The 23,951-nt window shown below is 38.4% G+C and overlaps 1 protein-coding gene across 1 annotated transcript in view; it reads right to left on the bottom strand.

Annotated features, from left to right (window-relative positions):
* Positions 1-23,951, bottom strand: part of MYRFL (myelin regulatory factor-like) — a 150,646-nt gene that overhangs the window by 96,725 nt on the left and 29,970 nt on the right. The window contains exon 2 of the mRNA XM_021091985.1: positions 5,752-5,842. Coding sequence (XP_020947644.1) covers positions 5,752-5,842 — 91 coding nt within the window. The remainder of the gene's footprint in view (positions 1-5,751; positions 5,843-23,951) is intronic.

Genomic DNA, 23,951 nt, shown 5'->3' with positions numbered 1-23,951 from the left:
GCAAAGCTATAGAAGACATGAACAGCAATGTTAACCAACTTGACCTGATTAGCATTTATAGAACACTTGACCCAACAACAGCAGAAGGCACATTCTTTTCAAGTGAACATAGAACATTCACCAAGATAGACCATATCCTGTCTGGATCATAAAGCAAATCTCAGAATTTGATAGAATTAATAGAATTAGAATTATATAGAGTATATTCTCTGTGCATAATGGATTAAACTAGAAATGAGTAATAGAAAAATATATGGAAAATTCCAAAATATTTGAAAATTAAACAATCCAATTTTAGCAATCCATAAGTTAAAGAAGATGTCTGAAGAAAAATGAGGAAATACTTTGAGCTGAAAGAAAATAAAATATAGCATATCAAAACTGAGAAAGGCAGCTAAAGCCATATAGAGAGGAAAATGTATAGCACTGAATGATAATAAATTAGAGCAGAAAGAATGGTCTCAAATCAAGAACTATTCTTTCACCCTAAGAAACTAAACAAATAAGAGCAAACTAAATCCAAAGCAAGCAGAAGGGGGAGAAAAAGAGTAGAAATCAGGAGTTCCCATTGTAGCGTATCAGAAAGGAGTCTGACTAGTATCCATAAGGATTCAGGTTCAATTCCTGGCCTCACTCAGTAGGTTAAGGATACAGTTTGGATCTGGCATTGCTGTGGCTGTGGTGTAGGCTGGCAGCTATAGCTACGATTTAATCCCCAGTCTGGGAACCTCCACATGCTATAAGTGTGGCCCTAAAATAACCAAAAAAAAAAAAAAAGAAAAAAAAAAGAAATCAGTGACATTGGAAACAGACACAATAGAGAAAATCTATGAAATCAAAAGCCATTTATTTGAAAAGATCAACAAAATTAATAAACATCTATACAGATTGATCAAAAAAAGAGAGGGAAAGATATTACCAGTATAAATAACCATAGAGGGAATATCAATACAGACTCCTCAGAGCCTGTGAAAGGATAAATACTATGAACACCTCTATGTCCATAAATTTGACAATGAAATGGAATTATTTGGTGGGGGGAGGGGAGAAACAAGCTACAAAAGCTCATTTAAGCAGAAAGAGATAACATAAATAGTCCTGAATTTACTGAATACATTTAATTCATAGTCTTCTAACAAAGAAAGCTGCAGGCACAGGAGTTTTTACTGGTGAATTCTATCAAATATTTAAGTAAAAATTAATCCAATTCCACACAATCTCACCCAGGGAATTTAAGAGGAAAAAACATTTCCCAATTAATTTTAGAAGTCTATAATTATCCTGCTACCAAAACCAGAAATATACAGTATAAGAAAGGAAAACTGGGAGTTCCCTGGTGAGTCAGTGGGTTAAGGATCCAGCCTTGTCACTGCTATGGCTCTAGTTGCTGCTGTGGCGTGGCTTTGATCCCTAGCCTGGGAACTTTTCCATGCTGCAGGAACAGCCAAAAGATAAATAAGTTAATTAAAATTAAATTTTAAAAAAGAAAAGAAAACCAGAGACCAATAGTCCCATGAACATAGATGCAAAATCCTCAATGTAATTTTAGCAAATTCAATCTAGTAATACATAAAAAGATAATACAGGAATACAAAGTTAGTTCAATATTCAAAAATTAAGCAAAGTGATCCACCATATTAATATTCAGGGGAAACAAATACATACTCATATTAATAAATACAGAAATAACATTTGAGAAAATTTAAGATCCATTCATGATAAAAATTCTCAGCAAACTAGGAGTTGAAGAGTATTTCCTTGAGCTAATAAAGAACATTGCAAAAAAAAACTTACAGCTACATCACACTTAATCATAAAAAACTAAATGATTGCCCTTTAAGATTAGGAGCAAGGATGTCTGATCTTTCTATTTCCCTATTCAGCATCACAGTCAAAGTCCTACCTTGCTCAATAAGACAAGAAAGACATATTCAAAGGCATACAGTTTTGAAAGAAAGACATACAATTGTCCCAATTTGAAGACATGATTGTCAAGATATGAAATCCCAAGAAATCCATGAAAAGCTCTTAAACTAATAAATAGCTTCATTAGGATTGCAGGACCCAAGCCCAATATATAAAAATTAATGAAAGTTCTATATATTGGCAATGAATAATTGGAAATCAATATTCAAAATATATTTAAATATTTGTAGACCACTATAAGCAGTGTTAAACCACTCTTTGTAGGGTAATAAATACCAACAACTCAAAGAAAAACATTAAGTGTTTAGGTATGGCTCTAAACAAAACACATACAAGATTGGTGTGCTAAAGCTATAAAACATTGATGAAAGAAAGCAAATAAGGCCTCAATAAATAGAGAAATATACTATGTTCATGGATTGGATGTTGATTTTCCCCAAATGGATCTTTAGGCTTAATATAATTCTAATCTACATCCCAGTAGGATGGTATAGCTAGAAACAAGCTGATTTTAATATTTATGTGAGAAGTCAAAGGAACCAAAACAGTCTTGAAAAAGAAGACACATTCGGAGAACATACACTATATGGTTTTAAGACTCAGGATAAAAGCACAGTAATCAACATAATGTGGTACTGACAAAATAATAGATACATAGATCAATGGAACAGAATAAAGAGTCTAGGTATGGATCCACACAAATATGGTCAATTGATTTTTATAAGTGTAAAGACAATTCATTAGCAAAAGGTTATACAACAAGGGATTCTGAAAGTAACTGGACATCTATACACAAAGACTAACATCTCAAAATTTATATGAAAATATTTAAAAATGGACCACAGACTTAAATGTACAAGTAAAGCTTTTAGAAGAAAACAAAAGAAAATATTTAGGAACTTAAATTAGGCAAGATCTATATTTCTTAGATATAAAGCACAAACAACAAAAGAAAATTTTGATCTATCATTAAAATTTAAACTTTTGCTCTGGAAAAGACATTGTTAAGAGAATGAAAACATAGGTTTAAACTGGGAGAATGTATTCGTAAATCACGTATCCAAAAAAAGCTCTTATACCCAGAATATTTAAAGAATTCTCTAAACTCTAATATTTTTAATGAACAAAAAATTTGAACAAACAATTCACCAAAGAAAATGTTTGTGGCAAACAGGTACATGAAATGAAGCTCAATATTATTTGATAAAAGGAAAATGCAAATTGAAACAAAATGAGGAAGTTCCCCCTTGTGGTGCAGAGGATTAAAGATCCAGCATTGCCGCAGTTGTGGCACAGGTCACAACTTCAGTGTGGGTTCAATTCCTGGCCCTGGAACTTCCCCATGATGTGGTGCAGCCAAAAAAAAAAAAAAAAAAAAAAAGATACCACTATAAACCTATTAGAATGACAAGAATAACATTTTAAAAAGCTGATAATTCCAAGAACTAGCTATGAAGAAAAGCAATGGGTTGTCTCATACATTGCTAATGGTAATGCAAAATGGTATGGCCACTCTAGAAAATTTAGCAATTTTTATAATGTTAAGTTTCCACTTTCAACATGACCCAACAGACTTTATCCAAAATATTACCCTAGAAAAAACTCTTGATCACACAAAAACCTGGACTTGAATATTTTATAGAAGCAATTGCTAATTGCCTAAACTGGGAATAATCCAAATGTTCTTGAATGCTTAGTGAAAGAAACTGGACTCATAATGTTATGTAACTGAATGCTTCATTTGTGCGACATTCCAGAAAAAGCAAAACTATAGGGACAGATATAAGATCAATGGTCACCAGAGGTTAGGGGTACATGGTGGGTTTGACCACAAAGTAAAAACATTGGGGAAATGTTTCAGGTAAAGGAACCATTGTGTATGGCAATCATGGTAGTAGTTACACAACTCTATGAATTTATCAAAATTCACAAAACCATACATAAGAAAAAAACAGGAGTTCCCATCATGGCTCAGCAGTTAGTGAACCGACTAGCATCCATGAGGATGTGGGTTCAATCCCTGGCCTCACTCAGTGGGTTAAGGATCCAGTGTTGCCTGGAGCTGTGGTATAGGTTGCAGATGTGGTTTGGATTCTGCATTGCTGTGGCTATGGTTAGGCCAGCAGCTGTAGCTCCAATTGGACTCCTAGCCTGGGAATCTCCATATGCCTTGGGTGTGGCCCTAAAAGCAAAAAATAAATAAATAAATAAATAAAAATAAATAAAGAAAGAAATGACACTTGACATAGAAAACAGGAAAACAATTAACAATGTAAATCTAACCAAAGGCTGGTTCTTTAAAAGTTTAAGAAAACTGATAAACCTCTTGCAGATTGATCAAGGAAAAAAAAAAAAGACCATGAATTACTGATATCAAGAATGACAAAAGGATCCTCACTATAGATTCTACAGACATTAAACTATAATAAGAAAATATGATGAACAATTTGATGCCAGTAAATTCCACAACTAAGATGAAATGGATTAATTCATTGAAAGATATAAACTTTCTAAGCTGATAACTACTAACTGATAACCTGAATAACCCCATATCTATTAAAGAGAACACAGGCAAAACATTCTCTGAAATCAACCATACAAAGGTTTTCTTAGGTCGTCTCCCAAGGCAACAAATATAAAAACAACAATAAACCAATGGGACCTAATCAAACTGACAAGCTTTTGCACAGCAAAGGAAACCATTAAAAAAAAAAAAAAAAAGACAACCTATGGAATGGTAGAAAATAGTTTCAAATGATGCAACTTAATCTCTAAAATATACAAACAACTTATACAACTCAATAGCAAAAAAAACCAACAACCCAACTGAAAAATGGGCAGAAGACCTGAATAGACATTTCTCCAAAGAAGATATACAGATGGCCAACAGGCACATGAAAAAATGCCCAACACCACTAATTATTAGAGAAATTCAAATCAAAACAACAATAAAGTACCATCTCACACCAGTTAGAATGATCATTATCAACAAGTCCACAAATGACAAATGTTGGAGAGGGTGTGTCAAAAAGGGTATCCTCTTTCACTGTTGGTGGGAATGTAGATTGGTGTGACCACCATGGAAAACAGTATGGAGATACCTCAGAAAATTAAATATAACTCAGCAATCCCACTCCTGGGCATATATCCAGACAGAACTTTTACTGAAAAAGATACATGCACCCTATGTTCATTGAGCAGTATTCACAATAGCCAAGACATGGAAACAACTTAAATGTCCATTGACAGATGAATGGATTAAGATGTGGTATTTATATATAATGGAATACTACTTGGCCATAAAAAGAACAAAATAATGCCATTTGCAGCAACATGGTTGGAAATAGAGACTCTCATACTAAGAAAAGTCAGAAAGAGAAAGACAAATACCATATGATATCACATATATCTGGAATCTAGTAAATGGCACAAATGAACCTATCTACAGAAAAGAAACAAATTCATGGACCTGGAGAACAGATTTGTGGTTGCAAAGGGGGAAGAGGATGGAGTGGGATGGACTGGGAATTTGGGGTTAGTAGATACGAACTATTGCATTTGGAGTAGATAAGCATTGAGATTCTGAAAAGGGAAAAAAAGATATTGAATTGAAAAGTTTCTTACTTTTTGTAATAGTAAGAAAAAAATGTCCAGGTCTTTCACTGGCTTCAATGGTGAAATCTGCCAAAGATTTATAGAAGAAAAAAATACCAACTGTAGTTAAGTCCTCCTGGAAAATAGAAAAGGAGGAAGCACCGCCCAGTTCATTTAATTATTTTACAGGTTTTAAAATACCAAGTGGAGAGCAGTGCTCTCATTACTTACAAGGCCCCCAAATCGAAGTCATTACCCAAGAACTCCTCAAGTAGACTTGTATCCAGAGTTGGGTTCCCCAGAGTGCCACTGGCCCCTTGAGCTGCAAAGGAAAATTGAAAATCTTGAGACTCATGAAAATTTCAGAATGGGTAATGACTAAAAACACTGACTTGTTTGCACCTAAGAATTTCAAAGCAACTCAATGGCATAAGGCATTTATTGAAGTGTGACTCTTCTTCCATTCAATCTCCTCAGAAATCTTTTCAGATGTCACCCACCTCCAGCAGCCTTGCTTGACTGGTTTAGATGTCCCCTTTTTATGTTCTTCTGTTAACACCATGTGCTCTGCCTTATACATTACTATAATTGCTTGCTTTTAGCTTAATTATGCATCCATTTTAATTTTTGGCCTGGCCAAAGTTCCTGGGCCAGGTATCACACCGTCACCAGAGCAGTGACCTGAGCCATAGCAGTGACCATGCTGGATCCTTAACCTGCTGAGCCACCAAGGAACTCCTATAATTGCTTGCTTTTGTGTTTGTTTTTCTGTCTAAAATCTTTGAAGGCAGGGACTGTGTCTTTCTCATTTTATTCACAAGGATCCATGGTATAAAAAAAGGAATCAGTTAACATTCATTGCCTCACTAGCTGGCTGGTAGGCTGAAATGACTGGATGGATGGACGGCTGGATGAACTGATAATTGGTTTGTTGGTTGAGTATATCATTTCCAATTAAGTTCATTAAGAAATTTAATTATATTGCTTCATGTTTTTGTTAGATGTACCAAAATGTAACGTAATTAGTCTGTCCTTTTCTTGGCTAGCAAAATGAAAATAAGCTTCTTAGTTTCTTTCTTATCATAATAGAGATGTTAGAACTCTAAAAGAGTATAAAATATAAAAATATAAATAAAGACAACAAAATGATCTTTCTTTGCAGATAACACAATCCTATGCCGAATAAACTCAAGAGAAATAAATGACAATTAGAAATGATCAGAAAATTCAATGAAGTAGATGTTTAAAATTAAACATAAAAAACAATTACTTTCCTGAATACATATTATTTTAGGGACAATATATTTTTTTAAATAGGTAAAAAACTCAGGGGTGGGGGGATGCGCTGAGGTTGTGGGATGGAAATCCTACAAAATTGGATTGGGATGATCATTGCACAACTACAAATGTAATAAATTCATTGAGTAATAAAAAAAGAAAAAAGAAAAAAGAAAAAGCTAAAAAACTCTGTGAAAGATCACAAGAAGATATTTGAATAAATGGAAAGAACTTCATTGTTCGTAGATTGAAAGATTCATGATTACAAAGTTTTTACTAGGCATTATTTAGGATGTCTGCCAAACTCACGTAGGCATTTTCTGAGAAATTTCCCCTCAAAGAAATGGTCACCAGCAACGTTTACACGTACCTGAATCATGGAGAAAAAAATTCATTGATTGACCAGTAACCAGTTCAATTATTTCTCCCAAGAACTGATAGACTTTAAAGCTGGTAGTGAGAGTAAGTCTTGTAATAGCTGTGGCAGAGGGCTAGTGTGACAGTCAAATTATTTCTGCCAAGTGTTTTCCCTAGGTCCTTCTTGCTTATTCACCCTTACTGAGGCTGGCTGTTCCTCTTTTACTCCAATTGCATGAAAAGTCTTGTATACACTCAGTTAACCCTCTTGAATTGGTTTGTATGAAATCTGAAATCAAATAATCCCCAAGTAAAGTGTTCTGAAATTCTTCTGGAAGAATAAATACAGAAAAATTATGGAGGAGGGGTAAATAAATACAGAGAAACACACAAATGAACCCATTGAAGGGACACAAATCAGGCTATATCAAGAGATATTACATATACGGAATATATATGTAAGATATATAATATTTACCTCATGTAATATATATACACATATGGGATATATATATGATAAGCATATCCTTTGACATCAGTGAGGAAAGATTAATTATTCAATAAATGCTGTGGGGAAAATTGGTTATACATTTGGGAGAAAAAAATCTGGGTTATTTTCCTGCTTCCATACCAAAATTCCAGATAGACCAAAGATTTCAACATAAATAAATGAAACCATAAAAAGAAAACAATCAGTGACTATTCTTATGATTTTCAGATAAAGGTTTTTCCAAGCATGGCATGAAACAAAAAACTACAAAGAAAATGATTGGTACAATTTCACTTTATACATTTTTTGGTGTGGAAAGAATAGCATTTTATTTTGAAATAATTTCTAACCTACAAGAATACAAAGGAGGAGCTCCCACTGTGGCTCAGCAGGTTGTGAACCTGGCTAGTATCCACGAGGATATGGGTTTAATCCCTGGCCTTGCTTAGTGGGTTAAGGATCTGGCACTGTGGCGAGCTGTGGCACAGGTCACAGATGTGGCTCGGCTCCCTTGTTGCTGTGGCTGTGGCGTAGGCTGGTAGCTGCAGCTCTGATTTGACTCCTAGCCTGGGAACTTCCATATGCTGTTAAGTGTGGCCCTAAAAAGACACACACACACAAAAAGAATACAAAGGAACTTACATATATCCTTCACTCATATTCATCAATTATTAACATTGTGCTACATTTGCATTATTATTCTTTCTGTCTCTGTCTCTCTCTTTCTCTCTGTCTTTCTCCCTCTCTGTCTCTCTCCTTCACCACACACACATACACAGCACATATATACACATCCACCTATACATACCATTCTGAACCATTTGAGAATGAGTTGCCTTTATCCCTGAATACTTCAGTATATATTCCTAGGTACAAAAACATTATCTTCACAAACATATCAATTATCAAGATTAAGAAGCTAAACATGGATACAGTTTTGTTATACAATCTACATTCTATATTCAGATTTTGCCAGTTGTCCCAATAATGTCATTTATAGCCTTTTTTTTTCTGGTCCAAATTTTAATCCAGTATAACATAATACATTTAGTTGCCATCCCTCTTTAGATTATTTTGAAGGATATAGGCTAATTTTTTAATAGAATGCCCCTTAATTTTGGTCTTATGCATATTTTCTTACTGTTAAATTCAAGTTTTGTATGTTTGGCAAGAATATCACATAAATATTATTTTCCTCTTAGTGCCCTGTATCAGGAGAATAATAACATCTCATTATTATCAATGTTAATGTTCATACCTTGCTTAAGGTACTGTCAACTTTCTCCACTATAAAGTTACTACTGTTCTTTTTGTAATTTGTGGCAAGATACTTTAAGATGGTGCAAATATTTTATTAAATATCATTAAATTTAATATTCATTAAATTTTATCTAATAGTTTTAGCATCTATGGATGATCTTAAGCACTTTAACACATGAAAAAAGTTAAAGACAAACTAAGGAATAGTTTTAACGTATATGAAAAGAGCAAATAGCCATAATGTCTAAAATGTTCTTTCAGGAGTTCCCACTGTGGCACAGTGGGTTAAGAACCTGACTGCATCAGCTCGGGTCTCTACAGACACCTGAGTTTGCTCCCCAACCTGGTAGAGTGATAGAGTAGGTTAAAGGATTCGGTGTTGCCACACCTCAGCATAGGTCACAGCTACACTTTGGATTCAATCCCTGGCCTGGGAACTTCCATATGCCTTGGATGTGGCCATAAAACCAAAAAACCAAAATGTTCTTTCAAATCTTAATGGAAAATAGTAAAGGTCTTTAAAAGGCAGTTCATAAGAAATTGATTAGCCCAAATTGGCTAATAAATGCACAAAATTAGGTTAAACTTTACTAAGAAACAGAATTTAAAATATGAGGAAAATATCTTTTTGTCAAACAAATTGGCATATAGTCAAGGAATTAATAAAATCCACTGTTTATGATGATGGAAATAAGATGACCCTCATGCATTCTTGATAGGAGTATATATTAAATAATCTCTCTGAAAAGTTTAGCATGTTTCCAAACAAAAACTTAATGTGCATATACACTTTGATCCAGAAATTCCACTTAATCTGCTTATGCTAATACACTTACCATAGTAACAGAAAATTGAGAATAAATGACCATTCCTTGACACTCGTTTAATAAATACTATGAAGCTATTTAATAATTAAAATGCAACATTTTAAAAGAAAATGGGTCACAAAATCTTATACCCACTCAATTTGTTTTCAAATAAAAAGGCAACAGACAATTCCAAAATTTAAAACTTCAGAGAATAAAGCCCCATGACTCCTTCTGGAAAATAAATCTGTGACAGTGAAATTCAGTCAAGCAGAAAAAAAAAAAAAGAAAGAAAGAAAAAACTCAGGAATATAGAAAGTGAAGGGGGAAAACAGTGAAAGCAGCTAATTCACATAAATACTGGATTTAAACTGAATATCTGAGCGAGTTGTGGCTGCAGGTCAAAATGCAAAAGTAATAACACTTTAAAAAAAAGGAAAAAATATCAGCAACAAAAATTATAAGGTAGGGCAAGGAAAAATGGGATGAGATTTAATCACCTTATTATTCATATCTGAGAGTCCATTTTCACTACCCTACATGTGAACAATTTAGTAAAATAATAATTATTCCAACTTTGTAGTGACTTTTAAATCCCCTTTCTTATTTATTTATTTATTGCTTTTTAGGGCCGTACCTGCAGCGCATGGAAGTTCCCAGGTTAGGGGTCAAATTGGAGCTAAGGCTGCCAGCCACAGCCACAGCCACAGCCACAGCAACGTGGGACCTGAGTCATGCCTGTAACCTACACCACAGCTTATGGCAATGCCAGATCCTTAACCCACTGAGTGAGGCTTGCAATCGAACCCACATCCTCATGGATCCTAGTGGGGTTCGTTGACCGCTGAGCCACAAAGGGAACTCCCACCCCTTTCTTATCTTGAAAGAACCTTTATAACTAATATCTCCAACAGTAAAGAAATAATTATTTAAATTCTATAATTCTTTCAGTTTCCCTTCAATTTTTTATCCTATTAAATTCAACTAAAATTAATATTTTATATTATACTTAATATTTTATTTTAATAGTGCATGTGAGATAAGATGCATTTCTTACAAAATTATTTCTGCCATCTAATTAATCCATCTTTTATCTGTAGATATTCACAAGGAGATGATGAAATAATATTCCGCCACTATTGACACTAGTTAGATGGTGGGATTTAGAGTGATTTATCATCTTTTTTTTTTTTTTTTTTTTTTTTTTTTTGTCTTTTTGCCTTTTCTAGTGCCGCTCCCGCGGCATATGGAGGTTCCCAGGCTAGGGGTCTAATCGGAACTGTAGCCGCTGGCCTACGCCAGAGCCACAGCAACGTGGGATCCGAGCCGAATCTGCAACCTACACCACAGCTCACGGCAATGCCAGATCCTTAACCCACTGAGCAAGGCCAGGGATCGAACCGGCAACCTCATGGTTCCTAGTCGGATTCATTAACCACTGAGTCACGACAGGAACTCCAAGAGTGATTTATCATCTTTAAAAAAAAATTCTTATTATACACTTTAGAAAATTATTTTGCACAACTTTGTACAGTTTTGAATAAGATGATTTTCTGAAACAAGTAAGAAATCAAATTGCTAAAATAGACGAAAAATGAAGAGAAAGTCTAAACTGACCTAAAGCCCTGGAGTAAGGAGAGAAAATTCCCACTCATAAGCATCACCCTACCCTTGCATATAAGTTAAAAGTCTCAATGGCATCATGGGTCATGCTTCTAAAATTTTAACATGGTAATTCCTCTGCTATTTTCACAATTCTGGAACACAGAGAAAGAAGAAACCCATCCAAATTCTTTTTATGAAGCCAGCATAAAGCTGATGCCAAAAGCTGAAAGAGATGAGATGCATAAAGAAAACTACAGACTAATGTCACCTGTGAATATTATACCCAAATTCTAAATAAAATGCTATCAAATAGAATTTAAGAGAAAAATTTCTATTAAGAGAAAGATTCATCAAAAAACAAAAGGATAATTCAATACTGGAATTAATATATCAATGGTAAAATAGTATTTGACCTTCTCGATGGATGCCAAAAAGGCATTTAACATACAATATTGATTCAAAGTAACACACGCTCGAGATTATATTTATATATAAACATACATATACATATATGTGATATAAAACCTACCTTAATAGCATCATGTTCAATGATTAAAAAATTAGAACTATTTCTAGTAATATTAGAAATACATATTTTGATTACCTTGCTATTATACAATAACAGTGCCAATGCCTCTAAATTAATCTATAAATTTAAAACATGCACAATAAAGAAGTCTTAAAATAACAAAATGGGAGATCCCGTCATGGCTCAGTGGAAATGAATCCAACTAGTAACCATGAGGTTGCTGGTTTGATCCCTGGCCTCACTCAGTGGGTTAAGGATCTGATGTGCCATGAGTTGTAGTGTAGGTTGCAGACTCAGCTTGGATCCTGCATTGCTGTGGCTGTGGTGTAGATTGCAGAGGAGGCTCAGCTTGTGAATTGCTGTGGCTGTGGTGTAGGCCTGCAGCTGTAGCTCTGATTTTACCCCTAGCCTGGGAGCCTCCATATGCCATGGGTGCAGCCCTTAAAAAAGTAAAAATAATAATACTAATAACAAAATGATTCTAAATGTATTTTGAACAATAATAATGTAAAAATGTCCAGGAAAATAAAAAACATAAGAGTAAATAAAGGATGTTTAGCAACCATATGTACAAAAGAAAATAAATTTCTCATTGCAGTGATAGACCAATCTTGTGAACAGAATCAAGTTGAGAAATGAATCCAATATATTTATGAGAATTTAGTTTACAGTAAAGGTATTGTTTCATATCAATGAAAAAATGCAGAGTATAAACTCTCACTTCCACATGAAGATGAATTTCTAGACATTTGAAGATTTTAAAATACCATAATATCACTAGAAGAAAGCAAGACATGTTTGTATATTTTGGAAGAAGATGCTGTCTAACCATGATGGGGATACCAAAGAGTACGCAGAAAAAGTCTACAAATTAAGCCTCATAAAATCTGAATTTTTTAAACTACTAAACCCAAGACTGAAAGAAAGTGCTACCTCTAAAGTTGTGGGTTAATAATTCCCTAATCAAAACTTCTTAATGATTGCCTGTATTCTGCTCTAGAAATAAGATTCATGAGGGATAAGAATCACAGTTGTCTCACTCATTGCTGTACACTTATCACCTAGGCCTTTTCCTAACTTATATATTGTCCAATTTTACTTGTTGAAGGAATGGATGTCCTCACTAGGAAAGACTAGATGGAGAATCCTTGAGCAAAGAGGTGACATAAATGAGGCATGCTCTCTATTTTGTGCACTGGCCTTTATTTTCTCTGAATTCCTGGGAGAATACATTAGCACCCCAGCAACAAAGGGGCTTGAAATCTATAGCTAAGCTTCCTTCAGAGACCAGGCCCCAGGAGTAAGCCTTTGTCTTATCCCATCAGTCTGAGTGGCACGAAAACCTACCACCCCAGTGACAGCTTCATTGTAGCTCCTGGTCACTGATAGCTTCAGTAATTGCCATCTGGAAGCCAATGTCCAAGGGTTAAACTAAGGCACGCAGTTTATTTGCACTCAATGCAGGGGGCACTGGTTTTGCAGGAGTCAACTGCTCTCTAAGCCACCATGGAGAAACAAAGGCACTCAAACCCATCATTTAGAAAGTTTGAAGGACACTGCACGGTGGGGGTATTATCCGAGGCAAATTCTCATTTCCATCCTGTGTGATGCACTTTCATGTACAAAATGCTTTGCTTTTCTAGCAGATCACAATACTCCCATCTATAAAATCTGGCACAACTTGTATTTTGGTTTTTGGTGGTGGTTGCGGGGGGGGGGTCAGCTTTTGCCAACAATGGTAGGCCAAAAGTTTTTTCTTTCATTATAATGAAGCCTAGCATAGATTATTGATAATTTAATGAGATCTTTATTCAGCTTGGTGTGATTTTTCCCAGGTGTAAGTTAAATACACAATACTTCAGCTGACTGTCCCCCACACCCACAACTGCACCGCTCAGGTAATCCACTCCCTAAATTCTCCCCACCTGCAAGGTACCTTCACACTAGATCACTGCCCGCATTACAGGAGGCATAGTAGGGCCATTTTGTCTTTAGCTTTGGGCTCGCTATGAGATGAGTCCAAGGGCATTGAAATAAAATTTTACTTCTTTTTTAGTTGGGTGAGTGGGATCAGCTAGAGTTGGAGTTGTCCTAGGCTGTGGCCAGGTCCACCCGATATTAACCCAGAATCTTGGCTCCTCTCTGGCTTATCAACAATGTCTTCAGCCTCCCTTTGACTTTCCATCTCGTCCACTGAGGATAGTGGAGTTAAGTCAAGAAAAGAAAATGGCTGTCCACAGAGGAAGAATTGACCACTGTCTATTCTTCAAAGATGCTTTTCTGGCCATGGTTGGGGCTATTAGTGCTCACTGCCCGGACAGAGACCTGCTTCGACATGGAGACCCTTAGAAACAACTTGTCGAGTTTTCACCACAAATACCATTGGAGTTACAATTGGAGTGGCACTGGATTATAGAGTAATTTTTGGAGAGCTGTCATCATTATAATCTTCTCAGACATGCATGTGCTTCTCTGATGCCTTTTGAGCTGCTGTGTGCTGGGTGATGGGGACATGGAGATGAATTAGACACAATTTCTGCCTCAAGGAGTTCTCAGTCTGGTGAGAGAGTTCGACTTGTACACAGATAATTACACCCATATGGGATGCTCTACAATGGAAGAGGACCTGGTAGAAGACTTAATGAAGGAGAAAGGAAAAGGAAAAAGTCAGAGGGTGACTACAGCCTCCTTCATCTCAGCTTTGCAGAGCATGACTCAACAGAGGGATCCCTCTCCTGAATACTCTCCAGACCACAGGCTCTTACAGGCTCTAATTGGGAGGAGCCTTATTGTGAATGAAGCCTCGGATGAATGGGCCAGAGACAGTGGGCAGAATGACTTCAGGCAACCCCAAACACCAGATATGGCATAAGGAAACAGCACAAGGAAAAGGTCAATCCTTGGACCTAGTGTTTGTGATGGAATATCTTAAATTAAAAGGAAGAGCTGCTTTGGAGAAGGGTTTTAAAAGATTGTAATTCATAGAAGAAAGATAAAGAGGGGAAACCTCCAATTACATAAGATGGGCATTATAACTTTTAAAGACATCTGTTGCCTGCATGGGTCATAGAGATTGATACCAGTATCAGCCTGTGGCTGACTAGGCCAGTTTACCTTGTGGTTTCATGTTCCAAGAGACATGCTGCCATTCTCTCACTTTGGCAGGTATTCACCTGCAATGAGTCCAGTACCTGGAGGAGCAAGAGAAAAACAGGCATCCAAGGGGACAATAGTGTAGCCTTCTGAGTTGAGAAAGCAACTGAAAAGATCATGAGATTGGCTGCACTGGGCTGGGCTTGTTTGTTTTTTCAAAATAAAAAAGTTTTCGTTTTGATGATAAAAGTAACAGATGATCATTGTTTAAAAATAAAGTGAAAAGTATAAATCAAAAAGTAAAGAATAATGTGCTTCCTTTTACTCTAAAAAAAGTGTATGTAACACAGTTTAAAAATAAAATTGACATTGTATGCCATTTTCTAACTTTTCTCATTTGAAAATAAGCATTCTTCCATGTCATTAACACTATTTAAAAATATAATATTGTGTCATATTTCATATGAGTCTAACAAAATTTATTTAGATCATCTCATGATGCAGACATTTTTGATGTTACCAGTTTTGCTTATAAAATTCTAATGAACATCATCGTATATTCATCTTTATGTGCATCTCTATTTCTTTAGAACAAATTCCTAGAATTGGAATTACTGAGTTTGAATGATGAGAGCATTATTAGGGCACCGGAAAGGTATTGTTAAATTATCCTGAATATAGTTGCACAAATTACATTCCCATCAGTGGTGCATGAATGTGCCTATTTCTCCACACATTCATCAAAACATGCTCTTTCCTTTAATAAATCTCTGATCACTTGATAGGCAAATATCCATTTGTTTTAGAGATTATTTCTTTTTTTTTTTTTTTTTTTTTTTTAATTTTATTTTCCCACTGTACAGCAAGGGGGTCAGGTTATCCTTACATGTATACGTTACAATTACAGTTTTTCCCCCACCATTTCTTCTGTTGCAACATGAGTATCTAGACATAGTTCTCAATGCTATTCAGCGGGATCTCCTTGTAAATCTATTCTAAGTTGTGTCTGATAAGCCCAAGCTCCCGATCCCTCCCACTCCCTCCCCCTCCCATCAGGCAACCACAAGTCTCTTCTCCAAGTCCATGATTGATTTTCTTTTCTGAGGAGATGTTCATTTGTGCTGGATATTAGATTCCAGTTATAAGTGATGTCATATGGTATTTGTCTTTGTCTTTCTGGCTCATTTCACTCAGGATGAGATTCTCTAGTTCCATCCATGTTGCTGCAAATGGCATTATGTCATCCTTTTTTATGGCTGAGTAGTATTCCATCGTGTATATATACCACATCTTCCGAATCCAATCCTCTGTCGATGGACATTTGGATTGTTTCCATGTCCTGGCTATTGTGAATAGTGCTGCAATGAACATGCGGGTGCATGTGTCTCTTTTAAGTAGAGCTTTGTCCGGATAGATGCCCAAGAGTGGGATTGCGGGGTCATATGGAAGTTCTATGTATAGATTTCTAAGGTATCTCCAAACTGTTCTCCATAGTGGCTGTACCAGTTGACATTCCCACCAACAGTGCAGGAGGGTTCCCTTTTCTCCACAGCCCCTCCAGCACTTGTTATTTGTGGATTTATTAATGATGGCCATTCTGACTGGTGTGAGGTGGTATCTCATGGTAGTTTTGATTTGCATTTCTCTTATAATCAGCGATGTTGAGCATTTTTTCATGTGTTTGTTGGCCATCTGTATATCTTCTTTGGAGAAATGTCTACCCAGGTCTTTTGCCCATTTTTCCATTGATTGATTGGTTTTTTTGCTGTTGAGTTGTATAAGTTGCTTGTATATTCTAGAGATTAAGCCCTTGTCAGTTGCATCATTTGAAACTATTTTCTCCCATTCTGTAAGTTGTCTTTTTGTTTTCTTTTGGGTTTCCTTTGCTGTGCAAAAGCTTTTCAGTTTGATGAGGTCCCATGGGTTTATTTTTGCTCTAATTTCTATTGCTTTGGGAGACTGACCTGAGAAAATATTCATGATGTTGATGTCAGAGAGTGTTTTGCCTATGTTTTCTTCTAGGAGTTTGATGGTGTCCTGTCGTATATTTAAGTCTTTCAGCCATTTGGAGTTTATTTTTGTGCATGGTGTGAGGGTGTGTTCTAGTTTCATTGCTTTGCATACAGCTGTCCAGGTTTCCCAGCAATGCTTGCTGAATAGACTTTCCTTTTCCCATTTGATGTTCTTGCCTCCCTTGTCAAAGATTAATTGACCATAGGTGTCAGGGTTAATTTCCAGATTCTCTATTCTGTTCCATTGGTCTGTCTGTCTGTTTTGATACCAGTACCACACTGTTTTGATGACTGTGGCTTTGTGGTATTTCTTGAAGTCTGGGAGAGTGATGCCTCCTGCTTGGTTTTTGTTTCTCAGGATTGCTTTGGCGATTCTCGGTCTTTTGTGGTTCCATATAAATGTTTGGATTGTTTGTTCTAGTTCTGTGAAAAATGTCATGGGTAATTTGATAGGGATTGCATTGAATCTGTAGATTGCTTTGGGTAGGATGGCCATTTTCACAATATTGATTTTTCCAATCCAGGAACATGGAATATCTTTCCATTTTTTTACATCTTCTTTGATTTCTTTGATTAAGGTTTTATAGTTCTCGGCATATAGGTCCTTTACCTCTTTGGTTAGGTGTATTCCGAGGTATTTGATTTTGTGAGGTACAATTTTAAAAGGTATCGTATTTTTGTATTCCTTTTCTAATGCTTCATTGCTGGTATACAGAAATGCAACTGACTTCTGAATGTTAATCTTATATCCTGCCACTTTGCTGAATTTATTAATCAGTTCAAGGAGTTTTGGGGTTGAGTCCTTAGGGTTTTCTAGGTATAGAATCATGTCATCTGCATACAGTGACAGTTTGATCTCTTCTCTTCCTATATGGATGCCTTTGATTTCTTTTGTTTGTCTAATTGCTGTGGCTAAGACTTCCAAAACTATGTTGAAGAGCAGTGGTGAGAGTGGGCATCCCTGTCTTGTTCCAGATTTGAGTGAGAAGGCTTTCAGTTTTTCCCCATTGAGGATTATATTTGCTGTGGGTTTATCATAAATGGCTTTGATTATATTCAGGAATGTTCCCTCTATACCCACTTTGGCGAGGGTCTTGATCATGAATGGATGTTGAACTTTGTCAAATGCTTTTTCTGCATCTATTGAGATGATCATATGATTTTTGACTTTTTTTTTGTTAATGTGGTGTATGATGTTGATTGATTTGCGTATGTTGAACCATCCTTGTGAACCTGGGATGAACCCAACCTGGTCATGGTGTATAATTTTTTTGATATGTTGTTGGATTCGGTTGGCTAAGATTTTGTTGAGAATTTTTGCATCTATATTCATCAATGATATTGGGCGATAGTTTTCTTTTTTGGTGGTATCTCTGCCTGGTTTTGGAATGAGGGTGATGGTGGCCTCATAGAATGTCTTTGGGAGTATTCCTTCTTCTTCAACCTTTTGAAAGAGTTTAAGGAGGATGGGCACCAATTCCTCTTTATATGTTTGATAGAATTCACCTGTGAAGCCATCTGGTCCTGGGCTTTTATTTGTAGGGAGTGCTTTTATGACCTCTTCAATTTCATTTCTGGTGATTGGTCTGTTCAGTTGGTCTGTTTCTGCTTGATTCAGTTTTGGCAGGCTGTAAGATTCTAGAAAATTGTCCATTTCTTCCAGATTGTCAAACTTATTGCCATATAGTTGTTCATAGTATTCTCTTATGGTTTTTTGTATTTCTGCTGTATCCGTTGTGATTTCTCCTTTTTCATTTATAATTTTGGTGATTTGGGTTCTTTCTCTCCTCTTTTTAGTGAGTCTGGCCAGGGGTTTATCAATTTTGTTCACCTTTTCAAAGAACCAGCTCTTGGTTTTATTAATTTTCTCTATTGTTTTTTGAGTCTCTATTTTATTGATTTCTTCTTTGATCTTTACAATTTCCTTCCTTCTGCTGACTTTAGGACTTCTTTGTTCTTCTTTTTCTAATTCATTTAGGTGGAGGGTTAAGTTGTCAATTTGGGATCTTTCTTCTTTTTTGAGAAAGGCCTGTATTGCTATAAATTTCCCTCTGAGCACTGCTTTCGCAGCATCCCATAGATTTTGAGAGGTTGTGTCTTCATTATCATTTGTTTCAAGATAGTTTTTAATTTCCTTCTTGATTTCCTCATTGACCCATTGGTTTTTTAGTAGCATGTTGTTTAGTCTCCATGGAGTAGGTTTTTTCTCTTTCCTTTTCCCATGGTTGATTTCTAATTTCATGGCATTGTGGTCAGAGAAGATACTTGAGATAATTTCTATGCTCCTAAATTTATTGAGATTCGCTTTATGTCCCAATATGTGGTCGATTCTTGAGAATGTTCCATGAGCATTTGAGAAGAATGTGTATTCTGATTTTTTTGGATGTAGTGTCCTGAAGATATCAATTAAGTCTAACTTTTCTATTGTTTCCTTTAGGATCTCTGTTGCTTTATTGGTTTTCTGTCTAGAGGATCTGTCCATTGATGTGAGGGGGGTATTTAGGTCTCCTACTATGATTGTATTCTCATCAATATCTCCCTTTATGTCTGTTAATATTTGTTGTATGTATCTGGGTGCTCCTATGTTTGGGGCATATATGTTGATGATAGTAACATCCTCTCCTTGGATGGATCCCTTAATCATTAAATAGTGTCCTTCTTTGTCTTTCTTTATGTCTTTTGTTTTAAAGTCTATTTTGTCTGATATGAGCGTTGCAACTCCTGCTTTTCTGTCATGTCTATTGGCATGAAATACTTTTCCCCAGCCTTTCACTTTCAATCTATATGTATCTTTTGTCCTAAGGTGAGTTTCTTGTAGGCAGCATATTGAAGGTTTTTGCCTTTTTATCCACTCAGCCATTCTGTGTCTTTTGATTGGGGCATTCAGTCCATTGACATTTAAGGTGATAATTGATAGATGATTATTTATTGCCATTTGATCCTCGTGTTCCAGTTGATTCTATGGTTCTCCATTCTTCCTTTCTTTTTTTTTTTTTTTTTTTTTTTTTTTGGTTGGATGGTCTCCTGTTATTATCTGCTTGAGTGTATTTTTTTTTTTCATTTTTTGCAAATGCAATATTTGGTTTTGGCTTGTGGTTGCCCTGTTTTTTAAGTATGCTAACCCCTTCCCATAATTGTGTGTTTTAGCCTGATGGTCCTGTAAGTTCAAACACTTCATTATTATATTAAAATTAAGAAGAGAGACATACATACAAACAAAAAGGATTATTTACCTCCTAACATCCCTTGCCCACATTTTATGGTTTTGATGACTCTTTTATTTTTTTCTTTTTAATTTTATTTTGTTTGAAGCATGTTCATGATTAAATCTGTATGCTGGCTTATTTGAGTGACTGCTCTCTGATTGTATCTTCCTCAGTCCTAGTTCTTCCTCTTCTTCTTCTTCTTTTTTTTTTTTCTTTTCTTTTTTCTTCCCTTTCCTTCCTTTCTTTTTGGTTTAGAGAAGCCCTTTCAATATTTCCTTTAACCTGGGTTTTGTGTTGCTGTATTCTTTAAGTTTTTGTTTGTTGGGAAAAATTTTTATTTCCCCTTCTATTTTAAATGATATTCTTGCTGGATAAAGTATTCTAGGTTGCATATTTTTTCCTTTGAGCACTTTAAATATCTCTTGCCATTCCCTCCTGGCCTGTAGTGTTTCTGTAGAGAAATCAGCTGATATTCTTATGGGGGTTCCCTTGTAGGTAACATTCTGTTTTTCTCTTGCTGCCTTGAGGATCCTCTCTTTATCACTAACTTTTGCCATTTTTATTATGATGTGTCTTGGTGTGGGTCTGTTTGGGTTCAGTTTGTTTGGGGCCCTCTGTGCTTCTTGTATCTTGAATCCAGTATCCTTTAGATTTGGGAAGTTTCCAGCAATAATTTCTTCAAATATATTTTCCATTCCCTTATCTTTTTCTACTCCTTCTGGAATTCCTATTATGCGTAGATTGGCCCGTTTTATATTATCCCATAGGTCTCTTATATTGCTTTCCAGTTTTTTGATTCGGTTTTCTGTCTGTTGACCAGATTGAGTGATTTCCATTATTCTATCTTCCATATCACTGATTCGTTCTTCTGCATTATTCATTCTGGTTTTTACTGCCCCTAGTTCAGTTTGCATCTCTGCAAATGAATGTTCTAGTTTTTCTTGGCTCCTCCTTATATTTTCTAGCTCCTTTCTGAGGGTATCTGCATTGCTGTTCATATCTTCTCTTAATTCCTTCAGTATTTTCACTATTTCTCTTTTGAACTCCATGTCTGTCAGACTGCAGAGATCAGTTTCATTGTTGACTGTTTTAGGTGAGTTCTCCTGTTGGTTTGACTGGGGGTGGTTTCTCAGCTTCTTCATCTTGCTTGTTGTCTTCTTTCTCCTGAGGGAGTTGTACTCTCCGTTATCGGGTAGTGTTTGCCTTGTCACTGCCCTGGAATATTTCCTGAGGGCTGTCGTTGTTGGTCAATCTTTTTTTGAGGCAGTGTGGCTTTTCTGGAGTGTTGATGGGGCTAACAGTGTTTCTTTGAAGCAAAGGAGGACTTCCTGAGGGCAGACAGGACTGGGAGGTCCACCCCACGATGGTAGCAGATTTCACTTGGTTCTCAGCACCCCCTGGGGTCTTGGGCGGGTAGCAGGGCCCTTGGAGACTCAAGAGGTTCCTCCCCAGGGCAGCCCGACTCAGAAAGACCGTCTGAGATCTTTTCCCGATTCCGCCAGGCTTGTTGCAGCTTTTCTGGGCTGCAGGGGGTCCTGCCTGGAGCTGGCAGTCCTATGCAGCTGGTCCACTAGGTCTCAGCACCCCTTGGGGTCTTGGGCGGGTAGCAGGGCCTTTGGAGACTCAAGAGGCTCCTCCCCAGAACAGCCCGACTCAGAAAGACCGTCTGAGATCTTTTCCCAAGTCGGCCAGGCTTGTTGCAGCTTTTCTGGGCTGCAGGGGGTCCTGCCTGGAGCTGGCAGTCCTATGCAGCTGGTCCACTAGGTCTCAGCACCCCTTGGGGTCTTGGGCGGGTAGCAGGGCCCTTGGAGACTCAAGAGGCTCCTCCCCAGGGCAGCCCGATTCAGAAAGACCGTTTGAGATCTTTTCCCGATTCGGCCAGGCTTGTTGCAGCTTTTCTGGGCTGCAGGGGGTCCTGCCTGGAGCTGGCAGTCCTATGCAGCTGGTCCACTAGGTCTCAGCACCCCCTGGGGTCTTGGGCGGGTAGCAGGGCCCTTGGAGGCTCAAGAGGCTCCTCCCCAGGACAGCCCGACTCAGAAAGACCGTCTGAGATCTTTTCCCGATTCCGCCAGGTTTGTTGCAGCTTTTCTGGGCTGCAGGGGGTCCTGCCTGGAGCTGGCAGTCCTATGCAGCTGGTCCACTAGGTCTCAGCACCCCCTGGGGTCTTGGGCGGGTAGCAGGGCCCTTGGAGACTCAAGAGGCTCCTCCCCAGGACAGCCTGACTCAGAAAGACCGTCTGAGATCTTTTCCCGATTCCGCCAGGCTTGTTGCAGCTTTTCTGGGCTGCAGGGGGTCCTGCCTGGAGCTGGCAGTCCTATGCAGCTGGTCCACTAGGTCTCAGCACCCCTTGGGGTCTTGGGCGGGTAGCAGGGCCCTTGGAGACTCAAGAGGTTCCTCCCCAGGACAGCCCGACTCAGAGAGACCGTCTGAGATCTTTTCCCAATTCGGCCAGGCTTGTTGCAGCTTTTCTGGGCTGCAGGGGGTCCTGCCTGGAGCTGGCAGTCCTATGCAGCTGGTCCACTAGGTCTTAGCACCCCCTGGGGTCTTGGGCGTGTAGCAAGGCCCTTGGAGACTCAAGAGGCTCCTCCCCGGGGGAGCCCGTCTCAGAAAAACCGTCGGAGAATTAGGTCGATCTATTCACGGCCTGGCTAGGCTTGTTCTAGCTTTTCTGGGCTGCAGGCCTTTTCTAGGGGCCTGGTGGTGTTTGGTGCTGCTCTGTGGAAGTGTAGCCCCTCCAAAGGGCAAGCAGGCCTGTGCAGGGAGAGCCCCTGCGGTGGTAGGCTTCAGGCAATTGTTGAGGCCAGCCCTCCTGGATGGCAGGCAGCCCCAGGTTCGGCGAGAGCGTAGGGGGTGGCGGGGGTGGGGGGAGGGAATGCACTGGGAAGCACAGCTTTCTGCTAGCTAGCGGGCCTGTAAGCTTGCTGTGGCGTGGGGGGTATTCTATGGGGACCCACCCCTTCTTCTCTCCCCTCCCCAGCACGGGCGCAGACCAGGCTCTCCTCCCAGGTTCCCTCTGAGGCGGCTTTCCACTTCCCCGCCCCTAGAGTATTGCTCCCTTCCTCTGCGACAGCTTTGTTTTCTAGTCTCCCAGGCAGTCTCTGCCCCGTCAAATGGTTTAGAGACCTCCCAAGCAGTTTCCGCTCTTCCCCGCCCCCTAGCCCGGGGACTAATCTCTGGAGCCGAGGTCTCGGTGCCCAGCCCCCACCCAGGCGGCGCCCCCCGGCCCTTTCTTGGGGACTAACCTTCGGAGGCGAGGTCTCTGTGCCCAGCCCCAACCCAGGCGTCCCCCGGCCCCCTCTCGGGGACCAACCTTCAGAGCTGAGGTCTCGGTGCCCAGCCCCCACCCAGGCGTCCCCCGGCCCTTTCCCGGGGACTAACCTCTGGAGCCGAGGATTCGGTGCCCAGCCCCCACCCAGGCGTCTCAATTTTTGGTGACTGTGCCCGTAGTTCAGATGGTCCGTTGGGTTCTTGATCGTTTTTCCGTACTCCGACTTACTGCTACACTCTTCTCTGCATCTGGAGATTCCTCCCGTTCGTTTGCTCTTTCCCCCGGTAGGAGACTTTCCAGGGTGCGGGATCCCTTTCTCCTCCGCAGTTCCCTTTCGGGAGCGCCCGTCCCGCTCGGATTCACCTTCTCTCACTCTCCTCTTTTCTCCCGTTCTGCCCAATAATGTCACGAACTTCTTGCCGTTATTGGAGTTTAGGTTCCTCTGCCAGCGATTGGTTGTTGTTCTGTGCGAGTCATTTCTTCTGTAGATGTGCTTTTTTTGTTGTGTTTGTGGGAGAGGGCGAGCG

This window comes from Sus scrofa, chromosome 5, assembly GCF_000003025.6.
Source record: "Sus scrofa isolate TJ Tabasco breed Duroc chromosome 5, Sscrofa11.1, whole genome shotgun sequence".
Classification (NCBI taxonomy): Eukaryota; Metazoa; Chordata; class Mammalia; order Artiodactyla; family Suidae; genus Sus; species Sus scrofa.
The sequence above is the reverse complement of the archived record's forward strand: the minus strand, read 5'-3'. Positions and strand labels throughout refer to the sequence as shown.